General features: G+C 42.0%; 1 protein-coding gene across 2 annotated transcripts in view; it reads left to right on the plus strand.

The window, feature by feature from the left end:
- MSH2 (mutS homolog 2) overlaps window positions 1-9,112 on the plus strand; it is a 123,787-nt gene extending 114,675 nt beyond the window's left edge. For both annotated transcript variants that reach the window (XM_030557718.1, XM_030557717.1), the window contains exon 16: window positions 5,372-9,112. In XM_030557718.1, coding sequence (XP_030413578.1) covers window positions 5,372-5,542 — 171 coding nt within the window. In that variant the 3' untranslated portion in view covers window positions 5,543-9,112. The remainder of the gene's footprint in view (window positions 1-5,371) is intronic.
- The last annotated feature ends 13,973 nt before the right edge of the window (window positions 9,113-23,085 follow it).

Consider the following 23,085-nt stretch of genomic DNA (forward strand, 5'->3'; position numbering starts at 1 on the left):
CCGAGTTCTTTGGTCATATCCACTGCCAATGAGCATGACAGGCAGGGGTAACCCGGTTTGATCCCTAAAAACAACGATGCGTATAGGCTCGATTTGTTTGTCAGAAAGATTTATTCGCTTGCTAGCCTCCAATTGTGAGTGCCAACTGCTGCTTGGAAGATATGATTATAACATTTGGCAATCCATGGCCAAGTTTGTGGACTCGTTGCCAGAGGGCTGTAAGCTGGAGACCCTGACCATTCTCGAGGAGGGCAAGACAGTGGTGAGAGCTGCCCTCCAAGCAGCCTCAGACATGGCAGATTCCGCAGCCAGGGCCATGGTTTTGGCCATGTCCATGAGAAGGGCATCTTGGCTACAGTCATCCGGACTCTTGATAGAGGTTCAGCAATCAATCCAGGACCTTCCCTTCGATGGCCTGGCGCTGTTCTCAGACCAAACAGACAACAAATTGTATGGCCTAAAAGATTTCAGGGCTACACTGTGCTCCCTGGGTCTTTGTGCTCCTGCACCTGCAAGAAAGTGATTCAAACCACAGCAGACCCAGAGATTCGGGAGCCAGTCCAGGTCGGAGCCCTACTGCAAGAAGGGTAACAGCTATAAGCGCCACCAGGGCCAACTACCAACCTTCTCTGCTCAGTTGGGGTCTACCCACCACCATCTGGGTAGCAAGCAGGTCTTTTGAGGGTGTGCCCCAGGGCGACTTGAAGATCAAGAGGGACAAGGTACGAGTCATGATCACCCCAGCTTGACCGTGCCAACATACTCATGGACTTAGCGGTAGCAGCCCCATGGACTCATCCCAACTGCTCAGGACCTGCTCCTTCAGGATTCCAGACGGTTACTGCACCCAAACCTCGCCTCTCCCCACCTCACAGCATAGATGCTGTGTGGGTAAATCTTGAGGAACAAGCCTGCTCTAGTCAGGTCTGGCAGGTTCTTTTGGAAAGCAGAAAACCCTCCACCAGAGCAACTTACCTGACAGAGCAGAAGTGCTTCTCATGCTGGGAATCGGAGCAGAATATCTCTCTGGTACAGTCATCTCTACAATCCATCCTGAATTACCTGCTTCACTTAAAGCACCAGGGCCTCACCTTTTCATCGATCAAGGTGTACTTGGCATATTGGCCTTCCACCCTCACATCCAGGGTAGATCAATATTCTCACATGAGATGATCATCAGATTCCTGAAAGGCCTTGAAAGACTTTTTACACCTGTCTGGGATCCAGTTCCCCAATGGGATCTCAACCTGGTCCTCTCCAGGCTCACTGGCCCTCCCTTCGGTCCTCTGGCTTCCTGCTCTCTTTTGCAACTGTCATGGAAGATCACATTCCTTATAGCTGTTAGCGAGGCGAGTCTCTGAGATTAAAGCTCTTATGTCAGACCCCCCATATACAGTATTCTGCAAGGTTCAGCTGTGTCCCCATTCAGCCTTTCTGCCAAAGGTGGTGTCACAATTCCATGTTAACCAGGATATCTTCCATCCGGTGTTTTGTCCAAAGCCTCACACATCAAACAAGGAGAGTCGTCTGCACACCCTAGATGTCAGGCATGCCCAGGCTTTCTACCTGGAGTGCACCAAGTCCTTCCACAGATCACTCAACTCTTCATTGTGCTGACTTACAGGATGAAGGGCCTTCTGGTGTCTTCTCAGAGGATTTCATCCTGTATCCATACTTGCTATGAGATAGCACAGGCCGCTTCTCCACTGATAGTGACGGCTCATTCAGCTAGAGCTCAGGCGTCGTAGGCCGCTTTCCTGGTCTATTTCCCTACTCAGGATATCTGCAGAGATGTGACGTGGTCGTCAGTGCACACCTTTACGGCGCACTATGCCATTACCCAGCAGGCCAGAGACGACGCTGGTTTTGGCAGAGCTGTGTTGCAATCGACACGTCCATGAACTCCTATCTACCTCTGGTGGTGCTTGGGAGTCACCTACAATGGTATGGACATGAGCAAGCACTCAGAGAATTAAAAATGGCTACTCACCTTTCGTAACTGTTGTTCGAGATGTGTTGCTCGTGTCCATTCCAATACCCACCCTCCTTCCCCTCTGCTGGAGTTCCGGCAATAAGGAACTGAAGGGGATGGGGGCGGGGGTGACGGCTCCCCTTATACTGGCCCATATGCATGCAACTCCAGAGGGTGCCAGAGCTGGTCCCCTACGGATACCACTGAGGGAAAAACTTCCAGCACTGGTACATGTGGGAACCGCACACACCTACAATGGAATGGACATGAGCAACACATCTTGAAGAACAACAGTTAGGAAAGGTGAGTAACCCTTTTTTTCCCTGGGAAGGTTTGTAGCCTATACCCATTTAGACTCTTGTTCTTTGAGTAAACTTACTATTGTTGGTGAGAGCATTACTGGTTAATCTGCTCAAAGTCAAAGACTTAGCTCTTTGGAATCTGGGACTTCAGCGTTTTATAGCAGTTTTTAGGTTCAAAGGCCATAAGAGAATTTGGGCTGAGACTTTACCTCTTCCTCAGCAAAGGAAGAAAAGGCATGAGTGTTCCCTCTTGGCCTTACGCAGACTCTGGGAGGAGGTTGAGGAGATGCAGATCTGAGAGCAATCTCAGATGTCAAGGGAAGCTGATTCAGACACTGCCATGGTTCCAGTGGTCTGTTGCCTTTCTCGGCACCAATTGATCATTTGGTACTAGATGCTGGCATGGATCATGCAAATGAGCTGCCAATTAAAATTGTTCTTACTCCTTCTTCTTCCCTTTTTCCCCCTCTAATAGGCTTAAGCAAGGTTTCATTCCCCTGTATACCTCCTAGTAATAGGCAACAGGAGGCTTTCTTGTAACAGTCTCTAGATGGCTTCTCTGCCATTCTGAAAGACCTTGGGCCAATAATGATCCCATGTTGCCTTTTCACCAAGGGTGCCAGTAATGGATCCACCTTATCCTAGTTGCATTGGTGCATGTAAATCTATTTGCAGGTCTCCTAGGTTTGTGACATATGGAGATAAATCTGAAGAAACCATCTCTTCTCAGAAATACTTAATGCATCAGTCTGTGCGTAGATGAGTTATGACCTTAATGGTGTCATAGTGTCTAAAAACCTTGGCACTTATGCTGCCATATCCCAAACAGCTTCTATAGTTTAAGAAATATCTTTGTTACAGAGACATGCGAGGAGGCTGCCTGGCGCTCTGTCATGGAGTTACACAGTATTCCTTTCTCAACTTGTAGCAGGTCTCACGTACAACTGGGAAAGTGGTTCTGCAACCAGTCCCACTTCCTGTATGTGGGTAGGGGAGAGGATAACTTGCTGCTGTCACAGGAAATGGGCGCATATGCTAACAATACTCAGACAAAAATTCATTACCAGTAGCCAGTGTTCCCTCTAATTTTTTATGTTAATGTGCAGAATGAATTTTATGTGCACCAATATGGAGGTGAGGAGGCTCAGGACTGGGTGCAGGGGGTGAAAGCTCTGAGGTGAGACCGAGGATGAGAGGTTTGGGGTGCAGGCTGCCCCAAGGGTGCAGTGAGGAGACAGGACCCTCCCCCCCACCCTCTCTTGTCACAGCTGGGCTGAGGGAGGGGCTCCTCTCCCCCAGCTGCAGCAAGTCCAGGGCAGGTCCGTGCTGGGGCTGGTGGAGAGGGGCTTAATAGGCGGCTTAGAGGGAACTTAGCCAGTAGCTGTAGTTCTTCAAGTACACTTAGTCCAAATCCACGTTGCTTCCTATAAATCTTTTTATAAATCCTAATAAATGCATCATCTTGTTGTGGAGTCCTGAGTAAGTGGAAGGACCTGGGGGATGGTTGGGGCAACAGTCCCTTACAATAGCGTACTCCCAAGTCTAAATGTTCCTCCCTGTGAGAGAGCATATATGCAGCCCTGTGGTCATGGCCCAGTAGAGGATTCCAGTTGGGTTTCCAGAGTACAGACCCATCTGAAGGTATGGAATCTATGCAGTCTACTCAACTTAGGTTACTTTTTACCAGTGACTGTTCTTTTGTTGCATCTTAATCAAGGTCAGGGTAAAATACTCTGCAAAATTGTTTCTCATGTCTGAGTTCAAATTGTGTCATCTCTTAATTTGATGTAAATTAAATTGCTATAATCTACTGTAGCAAACCTCTCAACGTAGGGGAAAGTTTCTTTCTTAGGTGTTTTAAAAATACTGTTAAGGTTATACCATACAGTGTCACTTCAGAAAGAGAGGCAGTAGTACTGCATCATTTCAGATGTTTTGTCTTTCTTAACTTACCAGATGCATTAACATCACTTCTGGAGGCAGACATATGCTATTATATCTGCAAGTCCTTTAGATTGATGAAGGTTCCTCACTGGATGTGCTTTGCGTAAGAACCTCATGCTAGGAAATCACAATTTCGGGAGCCATGAGATTAAGCAGGCGATTGCATTGGAGATGCACAGAGGCTTATGCAGAATCTTGTACTCTTGACACATTGTGTTACCAACACAGGGATTCTGAATACTAGTCAGCAATTTGTTTGGTGCTCTTAATGTTTGGTTTTATTGCACACTACTTCAATTTTTAAAAGTTCTGCTCATTGGTTTCCTTAAAGGCAAATGCATACAGCGTTTCTATTTTCATGTGTTCCCCTTGGTGCCTGCCATTCTCTGGTTGCTTGGTAACAACTTGTCCTTTCCTTGTTTTTAAAAACATTTCTATTTGCAGTTTAGCTTCACAATAGCGGTATAGGTATTCCAGCTGTTGTCAATCACATACTTTTTATGTTCACCGAATGCACAACTCTAGAGCTAAACTACGGACTGGGATTTAAATATGAAACACAGTAGATCCAGCCTTTCAAAGTAGCAGGTTTTAAAATCTTTACATGGACAGTTACTAACCTAACAATTTTTGTTTGTCAACAAATGATTTCTACCCATCAATCAGAAGGTGAAAGCACTCTCTTATTGCTCTGCTGCTAATTGCTCTACTTCAGGGGTAGGCAACCTATGGCACGCGTGCCAAAGGCAGCAAGCGAGCTGATTTTCAGTGGCACTCACACTGCCCGAGTCCTGGCCACCATTCTGGGGGGCTCTGCATTTTAATTTAATTTTAAATGAAGCTTCTTAAACATTTTGAAAACCTTATTTACTTTACATACAACAATAGTTTAGTTATATACTATAGAAAGAGGCCTTCTGAAAACATTAACATGTATTACTGGCATGCGAAACCATAAATCGGAGTGAATAAATGAAGACTCGGCAGAGCACTTCTGAAAGGTTGCCGACCCCTGCTCTACTTATTGCTCTGCTAAATCCTTTACTTCAGGAAAACTTCTGACGCTTAATGAAATTCTGTTCTTGATGCTTCCTTGGTGGGATTGGGAAGAGAATTAGCTTAAAGGTTAAATACACTTTCCTTTTTCTTTCAGGAAGGTGAAAAAATAATTCAGGATTTCCTTTGCAAAGTGAAAGCATTGCCCTTGAGAGACATGTCAGAGGAAGACATCAGAACCAAACTGAAACAATTGAAAGCTGAAGTGCTGGCAAAGAATAATGGTTTTGTGAATGAAATTGTTTCCCGAACAAAAGTTACTCCATGAAAAAAGCTAAAATGACACTGCTTGAATTGTTTTAAGTCACAAGAACTATTGTTTTCTTGTCTTGTAGGTTTTATGCTTTGTGATGTTTTGTACTCATTACTGAAGCAACACTTTCTCCTGACTTGTAATTACTTTTTTAAATGAGTACCTATTGTACCTGCGTAATAGTTTAGTTACTGCTATTTTCAATAAAATTGTTTCTCTATCAGGGAAGTGTGAATAAAAGAGAGCGATAGTTTTTCCAGTAAGTCAAACCACATATAACTTTTACCATGCTGTGTTAGTTATGAAAACTGTCAGTCCTAGCACATAATCTACAGCTGCCCTCTACTGCAGTTATTTTTGATTGTTATTATTGATGTTGCACTAGCTGGTCCAAAGGAGTACCTGGGATAATTGTAGTTTTAACAGGGCTGGATTAGTGATGTCTTTTAGAAAAACATTTGATAAGGAATCTTAGCTAATGATTAGACATTTAACTAGTTCTGACTATACTCTCTTTAAGTGCAAAGGATTGTTTACACTTGCTTGAGCCAGACATAGTACAGGCTAGTGCACTTTCCATTCCAGTGCTAGACTTTCATTGTACAGAGACTGCCAGTTGTGTGGTGGGTTGTAATGTGAACAAACAGGAACTAAGATGATGTCACCAATTAACTTTCTTTTGTGAGTTAAATAAGATTCACGTAGTCGAACTCTCCAGAAGAGAGAAAGCTAATTCATTTTACCTGATCTACTTAACATGCTTCTGGGGGGGAGGAGGGGACCTGTCTTATGTATGCAATGATTTGAATTGAAAGAGGACACAACTGTCCTGTGCATGTGCTATTACTGTGTCTCACATACTGTGTACCAGCTAGTGTGCGTCAATTCAGCGTGCAGTCACCTCCCTCTGTTGGCAAGCCCTGAAGCACATCAAGGTACAGGTTTGCCTGCAGCACTTGCCTGTTAGCTATATATGTTGCTTTATATCTGAAACTGGCAGTGTGAAAAGCTTTATTAAAAAAAGTGATGTCTGGTTGTGGGATTATAAGAACATACATATGCTGAAGATGACACACATGACTCTTTGATATATGCTCTAGCAGAGATTAAACCAGAATGTGTGTTAAGAATGTTGATAGCAGCGTGCTGTTGAAAAACTAATTGTGTGTGTCTGATCTATACACTTATTGGAGTAGAGTACATATAATTTTATTACTAGAATGTTTGTTTCTAAGAGGGTTATCATACTAAACTTGAGAAGTTGATCATTTTTACTTTTAATCAAGTATAAGTTGGAAAATAAGCATACTATACCCTAGCAGATGTAGGAAAAGGTTAGTTCGATGTAGAGATTTTATGTACATTGGACTCTGCCACAATACCTTATATTTGTTTTAAATTAGAATACAGTATACTTTAAGTATGTTCATATTAAACATTGTAAGAAAAAATATCTATATAAGTATAATACTTATATACAGTATTATAGTGTCTGTAAAGTAACTAATTTGTCAGAAGAGAATAGCATAAAGCAGTGCAGAGTACTGCAGCAATACAAGTCCATTTCCTTGATATACAAACATTCTTATAATAGATACTTAGTGGGAATCGGTTTAAATTACTATAGAAATTCATGGGAAATCACAGGGTTTGAATTAAATTGACTTGTTTCACTATATCTAAAGAAAGCTAGCAGTCCTTTGAAGATTGTGAGTGGCATACACCTATTACAAGCCTAGGGAAATGAGTGACTAGTGTATTTGCTTATGTGAAGATCACATGCTTGAGTCAACCTCGTAGTGAAAATGTTGCCATGCTGTGTATTGGAATAAGGTCCTTGTGACTGTTAATCTATGCATGTGCTCTTCCTCAACCATGGACGAGGAGTTTTACTTCTGTAGCATGCCTGCTCAGCTCCACAGTTGTGTTATCTGGGCATTCCACAGGATTTCAGCTCTGAGGCTAGAGTGGGCAGGGTACAAGAACCATCTTGGTTCCTCCCATATTCCGCCCTCCAAATCCCACAAGGAAGGAAGGTGTAAGCAGATACAACCTGAGGCTGTATTAATGTACACTGCTTTTCTGCCTACCCTTGGAACATCCCTTTCGAGGGGCACCAGCAGCAGCTGTGCTGAGGGAACCCCCAAAGGATAGCTGCTGTAGGAGCCGATGCTGTCCAGAGTTGTATGAGAGGAAAGTATGGTTAGGATCAGAAATATACTCAAGAGCATGGGCCACTTCTGGAGATGCCCCCTTGCAACCTGTGGATTAAAGGTGGGAAATCCCTGAATGCTTCTGCAGGATGGAGGAACCCTCCAACAGACCTGTGAGTAGGAAATTGTGAGTTGAACTTTGCAAAGTTTCCTCCCATCATGCGGGTTGTTCCTGTGATGGGGAGAACGGTGCCATTTGTTTTAATTTAAATCAGTGACCCTCCGACTGAGGCTTGAGAGCTGCAAGTGGCTCTTTAATGTATCTCCCGTGGCTCTTTGCAGCATATGATTTTAAAACACTGTGTGACTTAATTATTAACCAATGTAAGTTAATGGTAGTTAATAAAGTAATACGTGGTCATTTTTTATATATATAAGTAGTAAATGAAACAATGAATACTCAGAAGAGCCACAGTATATATATAATTTTCCGTCATAGCAAAATGACTGACCAAGTATTTTATTAACTGCCATTGGTTAATAGTAAATATAAGTAGTAAATGAAACAATGAATACTCAAAAGACCCACAGTAGTGCGAAATGTTTATTGCTAATCTGGCTCCTGAACCACTGAGGTCTGAGTATCACTGAATTAAATCTAGCTGCTTTTCTTTCAGAAACATGGCCACAATGACAAGAACTGTGCCAGGAACACATCTTAAATGAAACAGGAACTATGTCATGAATGCAGATTATCAAAGCTTCAGAACTAAATTGTGCAGTTATCAAGAGAGCTTGAGGCCACTGTCAGCCTTGAGTAAAGATGCAATTTCTCTTTTGCTCATTCACACCCCTGTTCTCAAAAAGCTTGGCACTGAATACTTGCTGCATATTCAGTATCAGTTTGTAATCTGTGCAGTTGCTTTTCATTTAGAAGGCTGTTGAGGAAGAAATAGCTTCTAGTAAAAGAAAAGGGCATATTACCAAACACTGCTAGACTTCATTTCTTTGAAAAATGCCATTTTCTCCCTGATTGCTTTAGCATCTGATCACAAAGTAGAATGGTAGAACAATGTAGTGTATATGCATGAGAGCAACATCTATTCAATATACAAATACTTGCTTTATTTTTGTATTGCAGTCATAAGCAAGTGAGACGTAGCTTAAGACAATTGAAAAGAACTAGAACAATCTGATATAGTGGTAGGGAGAATTCAGTGATAGATAAACAAGTTAGTGAATTAAAATAAATCAGCCTATCACTTCTGAGACTCCAGTTCTCATGTGACCAGTAACCTAGCAGTAGTGTTTGCCTTTAAGCTACTTAAGACTAATATGTATAGAATAACGCTGATCTGAATGTCAAGTTGCAAATGCCTGTTCACTTCTAACAACTGATAAAGTGGCTGATAAAAATGACTTTAAAATCTGATTTTTGTTGTATGTTGTAACTTAAATGTTTATGGAATATAAGATAGCGCATAAATATCTTAGTTAAATGTGTAATTTAACTCCTTGTCCATTGAATATCATTGAATGCATATAGTCAACTTGTGAAACTAATGACATTTTTATACTATTTAAATATTCTCAAATAGTATTAATTAGATCTTTCTTTATTCAGTAATTCAACCCCTGGGCACATGCGTTAGAAGATTGAGACCACGAATTACACTTTGTCAAAACACCTGGGGAGATAAAAAGATAGAGTGCATTAGAAAATCACTGTAAACAATTGCATTCTATAGTATAGCTTTGGGGACAAACAATGGAATTAGGACACCACTGTGACCTAAAAAGTCTGCTTTTACCACCACAAACTAGCTGGGAGGCCAGCTGCTTGAGAGGACACCTGAACAGAGAGGCATCAGCATAGGGTAACGCTCCTAGTGCAGTACAGTAACTCCTTGCTTAATGTGGTAGTTATGGTCCTGAAAAATGCTACTTTAAGCAAAACAATGTTAAGTGAATCCAATTTCCCCATAAGAATTAATGTAAATGGGAGGGGGAGGGTTAGGTTCCAGGGAAAATTTTTTTGCCACACACACTGTTATATGAAACACACATACACACAGTTTTAAACAATTTAATACTGTACTGTGAAGCTTGGCTGAGGTGGTAAGTCAGAGGGTGGGATATTTCCCAGGGAATGCCTTACTGCAAAATGATGAACTAACACTCAGCTGAGCCCTCAAGGGTTAACATGTTGTTGTAAAATGTGAGGCTACATTAACAAGGCAGCATGAATGGAGGGAGGAGACACAGCATGGGAGAGAGATACACAGACTGTGTGTGTCTGAGAGATGTGCATTGCCCTTTTAAGTATGCTGACCCCACTCTAAGTACCCTGCCTTTTTAAGTAGATCAGCAAGTTGAGAGGGCAGCTATTGCCAGCAAGCTCCCTCTGCCCTGGGTGTCCCCCTACCCCCGTTCAGGGTACAGGAGCAGGGGGGAGAGGGACACCCTGACAGCACCCATCTTCTTCTCTCTCCCCTGCACAGCAAGGAGGAGGCTCCTGGGAGCAGCTCCAAGGCACAGGGCAGGAGCAGCACACAGCAGTGCAGGGGAGGGACAGCTGAACTGCTTGGCAACTGATAGCCTGCTGGTCAACTACTGCACAGGGAACTTAGGGGAATGGGGAGTGATAGTGGGGCTGCTGGTCCACCCTGGTTCCAAGTCCCCACCAGCTAGCTCCAATGGGCTGCTCTTTCTGCAAGCAGTGGACAAAGCAAGCATCTGCCAAACAACGTTATAAGGGAGCACTGTGCAGCTTTAAACGAGCATGTTCTCTCACTGATCAGCAATGTAACAACATTAATTGGGATGACATTAAGTGAGGAGTTACGGTACACAAGAATTAGGGCTGTCAAATCAGTCACATGATTAAAAATGAATACCATTTATTTAAATATTTTTGATGTTTTCTACATTTTCAAATATTGATTTCAATTTAGTTGGGGATTGGTCCTGCTTTGAGCAGGGGGTTAGACTAGATGACCTGAGGTCCCTTCCAACCCTGATATTCTATGATTCTCCACACCTCCTCCCTCTCAGATTTTGGAAGGCACTTCAGATTCTTAAACCTTGGGTCGAGTGCTGTATCCTTAGAAATTTCATATTGGTGCCTCCTTTGCATTTTGTCAAATCTGCTGTGAAAGTGTTCTTAAAATGAATATGTGCTGGTTCATCATCTGAGACTGTTATAACACGAAATACATGGCAGAATGTGGATAAAACAGAACAGGAGACATACAATTCTCCAAGAAGTTCAGTCACAAATTTAATTAACACTTTTTTTTTCTTAAACGAGCATCATCAGCATGGAAGGATGTCCTCTGGAATGGTGGCCAAAGCAAGAAGGGGCATATGAATGTTTAGCATATCCAGTACGTAAATACCTAGCAATGCTGGCTACAAAAGTGCCATGTGAACACCTGTTCTCACTTTCAGGTGACATTGTAAATAAGAAACAGTCAGCAGTATCTCCTGTAAATCTAAACAATCTTGTTTGTTTTAGCAATTGGCTGAACAAGAAGTAGGGCTGAGTGGAGACTTGTAGGCACTAAAGTTTTACATTGTTTTGTTTTTGAGTGCAGTTATGTAACAAAAAATCTACATTTGTAAGTTACACTTTCACGATAAAGAAATTGCACTACAGTACTTGTAGGAGGTGAATTGAAAAATAGTATTTTTACAGTGCAAACATTTGTAATAATATGAAGTGAGTACTGTACACTTTGTATTGTGTTGTAATAGAAATCAATATTTCAAAATGTAGAAAAACATCCAAATATTTAATAAATTTCAATTAGTATCCTATTATTTAACAATGCAATTAATCATGAGTTAATCACATGAGTTAACTGCAATTAATCATCAGCCCTAATAAGAATACATCGTATTTAACTTATTATGGCACCACAGGCTGAAGTTTGGTTTCATTGGGAGAGTCTCTTGTTTAGGAAATCATGTGTATTTGAATCTTGGAGGTATGGCCGGGGGAAGGAAAATTAAGAATAGGATAAAAATTGCCAAGGCAATCAACAGCTAGGGTTACTAACTGTCTAATCACACAAACCCAAACACCCTTACCATCCCCTTCCCCGAGGCCCTGCCCCTCCCCACTCACTCTTTTCCCCCTCCCTCTGTCACTCTCTGTCCCCCATCCTCACTCACTTTCACTGGGCAGGGGCTTGGGGAGTGGACTCTGAGCTGGAGCCCAGCAGTTTGGAGTATGGGAGGGGGCTCTGGGATGCAGGAGGGGGTGCAGGCTGCAAGCTCTGGGAGGGAGTTTGGATGCTGGAGGGGGGCTCCAGGCTGGGGTAGGGGTGCAGGCTCTGAGAGGGAGTTTGGGTGCAGGAGGGGATGAGGGCTGCAGTTAGGCAGCACTTACCTCTGGCATCTCCCAGTCAGCAGCATAGCAGAGCTAAGGCAGGCTCCCTGCTTGCCCTGGCCCCATGCTGCTCTCGGAAGTGGCCAGCATGTCACTGTGGCCCCTGGCGGAGGCCAGGAGTCTGTGCGCGCTGCCGCTGCCCCTGTCCCTGCCCCTGTCCCTGCCCCGAGTACTGACTCCATTGCTCCAATTGGCCACAGGGCTGGGGTTGGAGGCACTGGGGCAGCCTGGGGCTGAGAGGCCGGTAGCTGCAGTGAGGGTGCTCTGGGCTTGGGGGGGGCAGGGGGGAAATGTGGAGGGGTCCGGCGCTAGCCTCCCCGAACAGCTTGTTCACCCACTGCCCATGCACCTCAATGAGAGGCATAAACTCTTTTACATCAAGCTTGAAGCGACACAGTGTCAGTGTAGATGCTGCTGTTTGTTGTATCACCATAACTGGTCTCCCCCAGTATCACATGATGCCTACTGTGACCATTCTGCTCACTGTTTTGAACTTGGCTGCCCTGCAGGCATTCATCCCTCCCCCACTTCAAAGTTCGGGGAAGTTCTGACAGCTGTAAGTGTGGCTCTGTTCTGGGCAACAAAGAGCAAATCATTAATGTGGAATGCTGCATTCTCCCACACTAGGAACATGGAGGCAAGCAGGGATGCGTATGTGTGAGGGAGAGAGAGAGACTGCTGTGCAGAGCCAGGGAGGGAGGTGGGGGCTGATGTTGGGGGTGTCCCTTTCCCCCACCTCAGGACTAGTTGCTTCCAGGAGTTGTCTGAAATTAAGAGACAGCATGCTGACATACTCGCTCTCCCCTGACACACGCACACAAACACTCTCACATAAACACTCTTACCCACTCTCTCGCACACTGTCACACATACAGACACTCCCTGTCACACACTTTCCCACCTCCCCTACACACACACTTTAGTTGAAAAGCAGCTGGCAATCTAGTAGGTTCCCCATAGAATGATGGGATTGAGAAACTTGCATCATGTGATGCTGTGCCTGTCCCACGAAGCATTGCAAACCCTTTCCAATGCATCCTGTGGCCAGTTGCACAGTGAGATAGCTACCACAATGCACTGCTCTCTATTTCAAAACAGGAGCTGCTAGTGTGGATGCACTCTGCCAACTCAAGGAGTATAGTGTGGACATACAACAGTGATTTAATTAAAGCGCTTTAAATAAAATGGCATAACTTTTGGCGACAAAACTCTGCAGTGTAGACATAACCTTAGTTTCATTATCTAGAAGATGGAATGTGTACAGAGTAGAATTGGTACACAAAGCCTGATCTTATGGGTAGTCACCAACCAGAAGCATGACTCAAGCAAGAACAAAGAGAACGGTTTTGAATGTTGGTCATTATAGTCCTGCCATAAGCAATCCTGGCCAGCTGTACATTACAATGAAATACAATCACATTGAAACTCAGGCACTGGCTATGCAAACTGAGCTCTCTCTTGCCAAAGAGCAGCACCAAAATGGCAGCGAGCAAAGCATATGCTCAAGGCCTAAGGCTTCTGCCCCGTGTCATGTAGCAAAAAGCCTAGTTCAGTATCTCCATTTCTCCCACCCAACAACAAATGTTTTTAGCTGAACTACTCTCTTGTGATTTGAACACACTCTTATGGCTCAGGGGACTCCGCCTGTTCCCCATTGTGCGTTAAGACAAGTTGGGTATTAAAAACACTGGGGCAGCTCACTTCCTCCAACTTTTATATATAACATTTTATATTTCAGATCAATATCCGCTTCTAATACCATTAAGGTTTGTGATATTGACCTAGATGCTCTGACTAGAGTAGGTTTTCCCTTTCAAAATCAACCAGAAATGCAGAATAAAAAGCATGCTCATTTCTGTATCCTATTCTTGGTCATTTTTTCAACTCTAATTCTCCAAGATATATTTCCTACCACTATACTGTGAGATAGCATTTATCTTCACTGTTGGAGATAATGTGATGCATTGAAAGTGCAGTCTGACAGGTCACCCACACACTAATGGAAATAAATGGCATTTTAAAAAAACCTTTAGCTTTATCCATATTTCCTAACCAGCAAGTGTATTAGAGGGGAAATGATCATGCATGTGAATAGGGAAGCCTGATGAGGGGAGCCATGGCCATGACCTAGGATGAGACTTAGAGGTGTACCCTCTCACTGTGCAAGACTATGCCTGTGACCAGTGTTCAAGCAACCCATGGGGTTGCAGAAATCTGAGTCAGACCATTACTAACCAACCAAACCCACTGGTAACCTGACAAAGTTGCAGTGATTGTAACTGAAACCCCCCAAAACTAGACTTGTTGGATGGCTGATGGAAAGTGAAAAACCCACATGGCTATTTTCCAGTTTTTCCAAAGGTGAAAAATCCCTTGCAGACACCAAAACTGGCAGTCAGCCTAGCATCACTAGAGACCCAGCTACTAGATTAAGGGTGGGGAAAGTGGGACTGAAACAAAACCCACAATGACTATTCTAGCCAGGCAGCAAACTCCATCAACCCCCCCTCTCGAGGTCCCCCAACTGGGAGCCAATCACCTGGCCACAGCAACACCACCCTGTCCAATGGTGGTGGTGGCAGCATCAATGCATGGGATAGAGCCCAGATGCAGCTAGTGACCCCTATCCCACCCATGCTCTGGAGCATAACAAAGGAAGGGAGAGGGAAGGAAGGAAGTTGAGATCCTTCCACTCCCTTTGCTTACCGCTCCACTTCTACCCCCATCACAGCCACACCCTAGCGAGTAGTGTGAGCATTTCTAACAAACTGGCTTGAATATTTCTAACTTCAAAATTAATGCTTTGGAGCCATCTTTGCAATGTTTTCTTACTCCTATGCTGTTTCCTGATTTCTTTTAGTTCTCACAAATGAGCATAGTAGGCAGTTGCTTGACACTCTCTCAATATTGTAGAAGCTGCACAATAATTAACATGTTCCATTGTAGAATTGCTATTGTGTGTATTGCACTGGTTGAAACATGCTCTTGCCCCTCATTTTATGTCAATTGCTTAATTGTTTTTAGCTCTCAGAAGGGCAGCATTCAAGGCACTTGCATCACTAACTAACTTAAATAATGAAGATTCATTATAAAATGTAGCTTGGCTTTCCAAAGCAGCTGGGAGCTGTGCACATCTGATAAACAAAGGCCATGATCCTGCACAGCTGCATGCACACAGAGGCCTGCCTGAGTGGAATCCCTTTTCGGAGTGGAGTCTAAAATTGCACATTCTTCTACGTTTAAAGCCTACAATGTAAAGTTGAAAGAACCCAGAAGGATTTTACTTAACCTGTATACTTGTTGTATGTATGTCTCCCTTTGATGTAAATGGGTGTGGAATGCCTAGATCAGGGAGAGGAAGGGTGTGCTTAGGGTTTAAAAGCATTGGTGTGGGATGTGAGAGAGCTAAGTTCAATTCCTGGCTTTACTGCAATCTTCTAGTGTGACTATGAGCAAGTTACTTAATCACTCATGCTTCAAGGTCCATCAGTAAAATGGGGACAATAATACTTCCCTACCTCACGAGGGTATTGTGGGAATAATTCACTACCATTAGGTCTTCAAGTACTGATTGATCAAGATGTTATGAGTGCCTAGGCAGAACAAGCCCGAAAAGCTAAATGCGCTGCATAGGATGAGTGTAAATAATGCATAAGGGAGTGACACTAAATGATTAAATGCTGTGAGATGTTTTCACAATGATTGCTTTGATAGCAATTTGGCCTGTATTTTCTACATATCTCTATGCTGAGACACAGGATTTGGTAATCACTTCTGTCTATGTGAGCATGTGATGTATTTATTGAGTGCTATAAACGTGCATAGCCCTTGACAGACAAAAGTCATGAACGAGAGCCTGATCCCCACCCACCCACACACTTACCAGCAGGTATACTGCTCACTCTCCCTATGTGCAGCACACAGCTGCTATTTTGTTTTTAGATTTGCAGCTGCAGCTTTTATGGAGGACACAAACATGCACTCAACTCACCAGAATAAGTTTTGTTCTAGTGGTTTTCTCTTAATTTAAATTGTGTGTGTGTTCATTTTGCATGAAAACATTACATTTACTAAGTGGACTACAGACCAAAAAGATTAGAAAATATTTAGGTGGCTAGTTAGCCCTTTTTGTCAAGGGGTTAAGTCTTGTGGGAAAAAATTCCATGTTGATGCTGGAAGGCACTCAGCTGGTTAGATTCTGCAGGCTCCCATAATGACACCTCTGCTGTTACAATGTCTAGGGGAAAGTTAAGACTCTTATTTTTAATCAGATTTTTATTCCACAGTAATAGTGAGGGACTTCTCTTCAATTCATTAAAAAAAAAAAGTAGATTGAATAGTAAGTGGTCCTGATTTCCATATATATATTTTTTAATTTACAACAACCAATTTAATGACTGGATTTCTTTGCTTTGAGTCTTCCAGGGAGAAAATTAATCTCTAGAAGGAAAGTCTTTCAGAAGCCTCAATTTATTGCTTGTTTCAAAGATTGGATTGTTAAATATAATGTTACAGTATGTCTAATCAGAGTAACTGGAGTGCTGCTCACCTATCTGCTGTGAATAACTGTGGGATTACAGTTTGCTTTAACTGAGGGATAGACCCTCAGATGGCATAAATTAGTGTAGCTGCATGTCGTCAATGGAATTTTTCTGATTTACACCAGCTGAGGATCTGGTTCTTAATTTAAGCCCGAGGGTCTGTGCTATTACTGTTGCATACTTTCCAGTGCTTAATGCTTCTCCCTTGAGAATAGAACATGGCTGTGGCTTACGTTGAGATGGTCTCATAGCAGAGTCTGAGGAGCTAATGTGCATCTTTATAACTAATGATGCAAGGCCTGTTTTGATGATCTCAAAGAATTCCAGCAAGCAAAATAAGGAGTGTAATGAGAGTGGATTTATCCAAAAATAATAGAGGCTGGTTTACCGTGTGCACTTAAACAAGAATACAATAAAGAATTATCCCAGGCTTTGGTCCAACCTCAGTACACGGAGAAAAACACACTGCTCTTGACGTTTCTTTTTCTATTTTCCCTATCAAAAGAAATCAAATGAGATGCCAGGATGTACAAAGACTTTTTACATGAACAAAAGTTCCTGCTTGTTTAACTAAATAAATAAGATATTTTAAATGAGTCTGTAATAAAGAATGACACACAGGCAGGCTGGTCAGAGACTACTCTTCATTTCCTAGCTATAGCCCCCTAACGTGTACCACGGTTATTAAAAACTCTAGTGTTGATTTTTATATTTTCCCTTGTCCTTCCCTTTTGTTCAGTTTTGTTGAAAATCTAAGCTAATAATAAAAAAAAATCAGTCCAAAATAACATACTATTAACAGCCAATCAATAAAACAGACTGGAGGGCAGCTTTGACCTGGTTATCAGCGATTCTGCCAATAAGTTGGCATCTAATTTCATTCAGGCAGGGACAGCCTTTTTTGTTATCCATATACAGTGCCTTCCACAACAAGGCTTTGCTCACTGACTGGGCATGTAGGTGCTACTGTAATACACATAAATAATACTCTGACTGTTAAGATTCCCATAACTTAGCTTAATTGTATGGGTTTGCAACATAATGGTCAATCAACACAGCTGAATTTTGTCACGAAAATGAGCCTGTCTTACTACTGCGTGGATCGCAGTGTTCCAGAACTTTTTGAATGAATTTGTCTAGCAATTTGCAGTCATCTTTATGCTCGCACTGGCATGTATGGTAGCTCTCCAAGGCTCTGCTCTTGCCACATGTAGCAGTGGGGAGGATTTCACCCTCTCCAATTTCTTTTCAACACCATTTGCTTCCAGGTAAATTGGGAAGCACAGCAGCTGCCTCCTTTGCCAGGCTCCCTTTCTGATTGAATGAGGGCTGTGTTTCAGCCTCAATCCCTTGGACTGCTACTTTTCAGATCTATCCATATAGCAAATAGGGATTCTTAACTAGTTCATTTTTTCTTTATAATCTGCCAGATTATCCTGTAGCTCTGTTCACTGGGATAAACTCAGTGATATTTACAATACACATCTGTAGTTATTTATTTGCAGGGTAGTAGTGTATAGGTGCCAGGTGTTGTACAAACTGAGACAAAAAGATGGTCCCTGCCCAAAGAGCTTATAGTCTAAGCAAGGACTGCTGTCACCAGTCATTTGTAGTGAAGACACTAATTGTTAGCTGCTTTTGGACAACTAGGATTTTGGCTGCCAGTGAAATTGGTAATACAAGTCAATTAATTGCTTTTGGGCTACTGTGTAACTTCTAGCTGATGTGCTAGTAAATCACTGTAATAAAAGGGAATGGGCCATGTGATTGGGTCAGGTGTATAACCTCTAGTTAGCCAGGATGGGGTTTAAGTGGAGACTGACCCCAGTTAGGCCATGGAGGTGTGTGCCTAACTGGTGATCAAATGCAGCTGGTGGGAGCAGAGGGGAAAAGGAGACCAGGGAGAAGATACAGATGAAAAGAAACTGGGTGTTTTGTTTCTTGGGCTAATGGTTGAGAGACGCGAGGAAGGCCTGAAACTTTAGAGAGCCAGAAAGAAGTCTGGGTAGCTGGGGCACTGAAACCTGGGGGCAAAGGCAGGTTGTCCTGAACCAGGGGGAAGCCAGAGTCAGAATGAGCCTGTGACATCTGCTCTGTTGGGTAGACTATTTCCTGATCTTAATGACTGGACCATGTTAATGAAGTGTGGGTTCTCAATCATATGGAAAGAAGAGTTTGTTGCATAAACACACTGGGCAATTTTTTCGTCAATTACCTCTTTTTGTAATCTGCTAGATCTTATCACAAACTTACCTATGGTTGTTTCTGGATGATGGAGGGGTTTTTTTCTTTTTGCTACAGGTGATATACTGTGGCTATGTGACATACATGATGTGACTGAAACACTAGCATTGGCAGAGAACTCTGAAACTATAGAAAATGATGGTGATCTTGAAGGTGGATAGTCTTCAGAATCCTGTATATTGAGGATGTATTCTCCTAAACAAAGTGAGTCAATGCAGTTATTTAATTATTATTACCATACTGCTCATTTAGTATTACTCATTGCATTCACTGACACTCAGTACTACTTTAAAGATGAAACTGTAAAAGGAAGATCTGCCTATTTCAACTATTTATTTTTTATCACAACTATATTTTTTGCTCAAACATGAGAATTCAAGAATAGTCCAGAAGGAAGACAGGCCGTCCTCAAGAAAGAAGTACAAAATAAAAATGTTTACCAATCTGAAGATCCTGCATGTTCAGACATGGTCCTTTCATCATCTTCAACGCAGCTTTCTCCTGAGAAGGAAACCTTCTCATGATGTTTCATTCAGGCAATCAGACCTTGCATTTCTTTGTTGGACTGTTTGCCTTTTGCACATGTGCCTGTCTTACCCACAGATAGCAGAACTTCATTAAAATATTCCCAAACTGGGTCTCTTTTGTGGCCTGCTGCCATTATAGGTTTTCCCTTCTAGTGAGAGAATGGTATGGTAGATCTTAAATCAATGAAGGCTACACTCAGAAAGACCTCAAAACTTCTGGAATATGCTGCTCAAACAATTTCACTTTTGTTTCTACTGCCTGTCGCTCCCTTCTCACATTTATCTCCAGACTTCTTCTCCTTGTCCAGATCTATTCCACCTCCAACAATCTTCTATTTATCTAACTTTTTAAACTTAGCACTTTTAGAGGGGTAAGGGATTGACTCTGTGTACACAAATTTGCAGAGGGACAATAGAGTTGATGTCTGCTATTTCTCTTCTCTATATATTTATTTTAAAACATTTTTGCTGTTAACAAGCATTTTATCTCTGGAGACACAAATCCACAGTTTAAGAACTGCAAAACTAAGCATCTCTGATGGTATCTTATAGACTGAGCACTGAGTCCCATTGCATAGCTAGAAAGATTAACCTAAATAATCTATACAGAAACCCCTGGAACACCATAAGATTGGGTCTCTAATCCATGAACTATTGGAACTCATTTACAAAATTTTTCTTAAACGTTACATGAATATATTGTCTTATACTATAGAATTAGAATTTATAATCCCTATTCCATGATACATTATAGCTCAAAGATATCGCATCTTAATTAAAACTATCTTTTAGATAGGTTTTTTCCCTGAAAAAGCATTTTATTAAAAAAAAATCTGATTTAAAGACATCTGATTGTCTAAGTAATTTTTGACTTGTTCTTCCCCTATTTTAGACTCTGATCCTACCTCATTTTCACTGGCATTCACTATGTTAGACGTACAATCAGCACCACCCTTCTTGGTGAAAACCGAAACAAAGAAATCAATAAGCACTTCTGCCATTTCCACATTTTCGGTTGTTGTCTCTCCCCCCGTCCCCCCTTCATTGAGTACTGGGCCTCCTGTCCTTGGTCTTCCCCTTGCTTCTAAGGTATTTGTATAATGTTTTCTTGTTTCCATTAATGTCCCTAGCTAGTTTGATCTTGTAATATTTATCTAAATGTATTTATTTAAATATTTATCTTCTGGATTGAAATGAAATGGGGTTGGGAATCTTAAACTAAGATTGCCTAACCTCTTCCAGACGGAACATTCCGTCTGGATCATTTTAATTAAATTTTATGTATTGAGCCCTCGAATCCCTGTTTCTCAGATGTAATTGGAGCAATGAAATTCATTCTACTGAATTCCAAAGGTGTGCAATGTGTTGGAATATCTGTCAAATGTAAGGGTGTGCTGTATGCTATACTAACTCCTCCTTGGCAATCCAGCAGGCAAGGGGAAATGGGATTTGTTACTAATCATCATGTAATTAAACATCTGGTTACATGGAAATGAAAGTCTGCATGTGTGTGTTTAAAAACAAAACAGACATGGAGCCTAGAAAGCTGAAGAATGATGTGTTGCATATAAAGTTACACAGCACTGTAATATAACTAAACAGTGGCTGAGTTGTGCTCAGTGCCCGAGATCAATTTTGTGTTCCCTGATCCCCAGGGCTGCTGGGGGTAAATTCTGTTGAGGCTAACTGGCAGCTAGCTGCAATGACTCTGAAGGGGCTGTCATTCTGGTCAGGCATTGCTGAACACAGTGCTTTCCTGACATCTCTCTTCCCTATCTAGAATACTCGATAGAGCCAGTGATTTTCAACTCAGAGATTCCCCAGTGCTGAGGATATCCCTAGCTGGCCACTTAGACCAGCTATAAGGCTGCATTGCTCTACTAGAATGGCACATGGCTGCCTTATCAGGGAGGAGAATCTGTCCCACTGCTTTAAAGCAAAGAAAGTTTTAGTTGCTGATCAAACTCTTGTCCCTAGTCTGTCTGGGATCAATGCAGAGATAATGGGATTAAACAGCAAAGCCAACATTTTTATAGGACCAAACAAATTGTCTGGATGTGGCGAATGAGGGGGTTAAGAGTACCATGTTTTATGAATATGATTTTCCCCTCAGATTACCTGACTCATATTAATCAAGTTGACTGCCAGGAGTCAAATCAAAGGATGGTGATAAGGCAGAAATAAACTCGAAACGAAAAGACAAGACACAGTCCTGGAGGAAACCATGGAAAACTGTTCTGAGGAATATCCCCTACCTGGCTCCAACAGGGCCAGAACAGTTTACTCTTCCCAAGCTTGAGCCTAGGATCAGAGAGAGTCCTAAAACGACGATGTCCTGGCCTCGGAACAGAGGAGGGGGAGTGGGTTGTCAGCAGATGGAAGCCAGATTAAGATATAATATAACTAAACTACAGTTTAGGTAGGGCCTTGCAATAGGAGGGGCCTCTAAAAAAGAAAAAACTGACTCAATTTAAAATTTTACCAAAATTGATTGATAAATAAAGGAGATATGGGAAAAAGAAGATTCTCTAAATATAGACATTTTCGTTCAAATATGACAAAAATATATACATTTGATTTCACAAATACCCTTACCCTACTCTAACCCTTCACTAATTTTTCATTATTGACAGGCAGGAGACCAAGGCTAAGGGGAAAAAAAAACAATAAATGCACTTGTAAAATTAGTATTTCTATGAGTAAGTCTGCTATCAGTCTCCTAAAGCCGTGTTTTGTTGGCCAACTGCTACAAGTAAAATTCTGACCGTGCCTTCATAACTTATTTAAATAAATAAATACATCTCGCTGCTAATACAATCAGAAAAAATGTGAGGTCAGAGATGGCAGTGTCGTGAAGCAATCCTGCCAAACTCATACTCATATGGGACTTGTCCTAGAAGTGACATCATGTATAGCATCCCCCTTGGCTGGTAATAGCTGGAAGGCCACCGTCTTTTGTTTATTGTCCAGCATGCTCAGTTCTTAGGTTTCTTAAGCGTTAGTACGTTCTTTCGTCTTTTAATCTTACATATGTACAGTTGTGTGTTTTAGTGCACACACCACTTTCTGCTTCTTGCACTGTCCATACTTCACATGACTGAGTTTGTACGTGATCGTTTTATGGACTTGGGTCAAGTGGATCTTAAGGAGGATAAATTTGTGTTGGCTTCCCTCTGTCAGTTTCAGGAACCTTCACAGTAAATATCAGAGAGTGCAGACGAAAGGATAAATAGAGAGTTTTGAGAGAAGTGAAGGAACATATACATATATATCAAAATATGCTGAGTACTTAGTTTGAAATAACTTGCTCACCATGTGCATATATGATTTGAAGCCTATAATATTCATTATATTTGCTTGAATATAGGCTAGTTTTTCCTCACTTTCTCAGTGCCTGTCTAGAAATTATCAGTCTTTTTTTCTGGTAATTTTTTTTTCTCTTTAGTGCATATAGCTTGTTGTCACTCTGTGTGTTCGAGGTGTTTACTCGAGATTAATTAATGGTCCTGGGGGATACAGAAGTTAGAGAAGTGAATGCAAAGAGAGATGTCTGCCTAGAAAATGCTGCAAGAAAAGTTATCTGCCATAAGCATTCTGTGACAAACTCCACAGTTTATCATTTGAGGACATGATCACTGACTTTGCTCTCCAGAAATCACAAAAGAAAATATTTTAAATTTCAGTGGTAAAATTAATGTGA

The sequence above is a fragment of the Gopherus evgoodei genome, chromosome 3, assembly GCF_007399415.2.
Source record: "Gopherus evgoodei ecotype Sinaloan lineage chromosome 3, rGopEvg1_v1.p, whole genome shotgun sequence".
NCBI lineage: Eukaryota > Metazoa > Chordata > Testudines > Testudinidae > Gopherus > Gopherus evgoodei.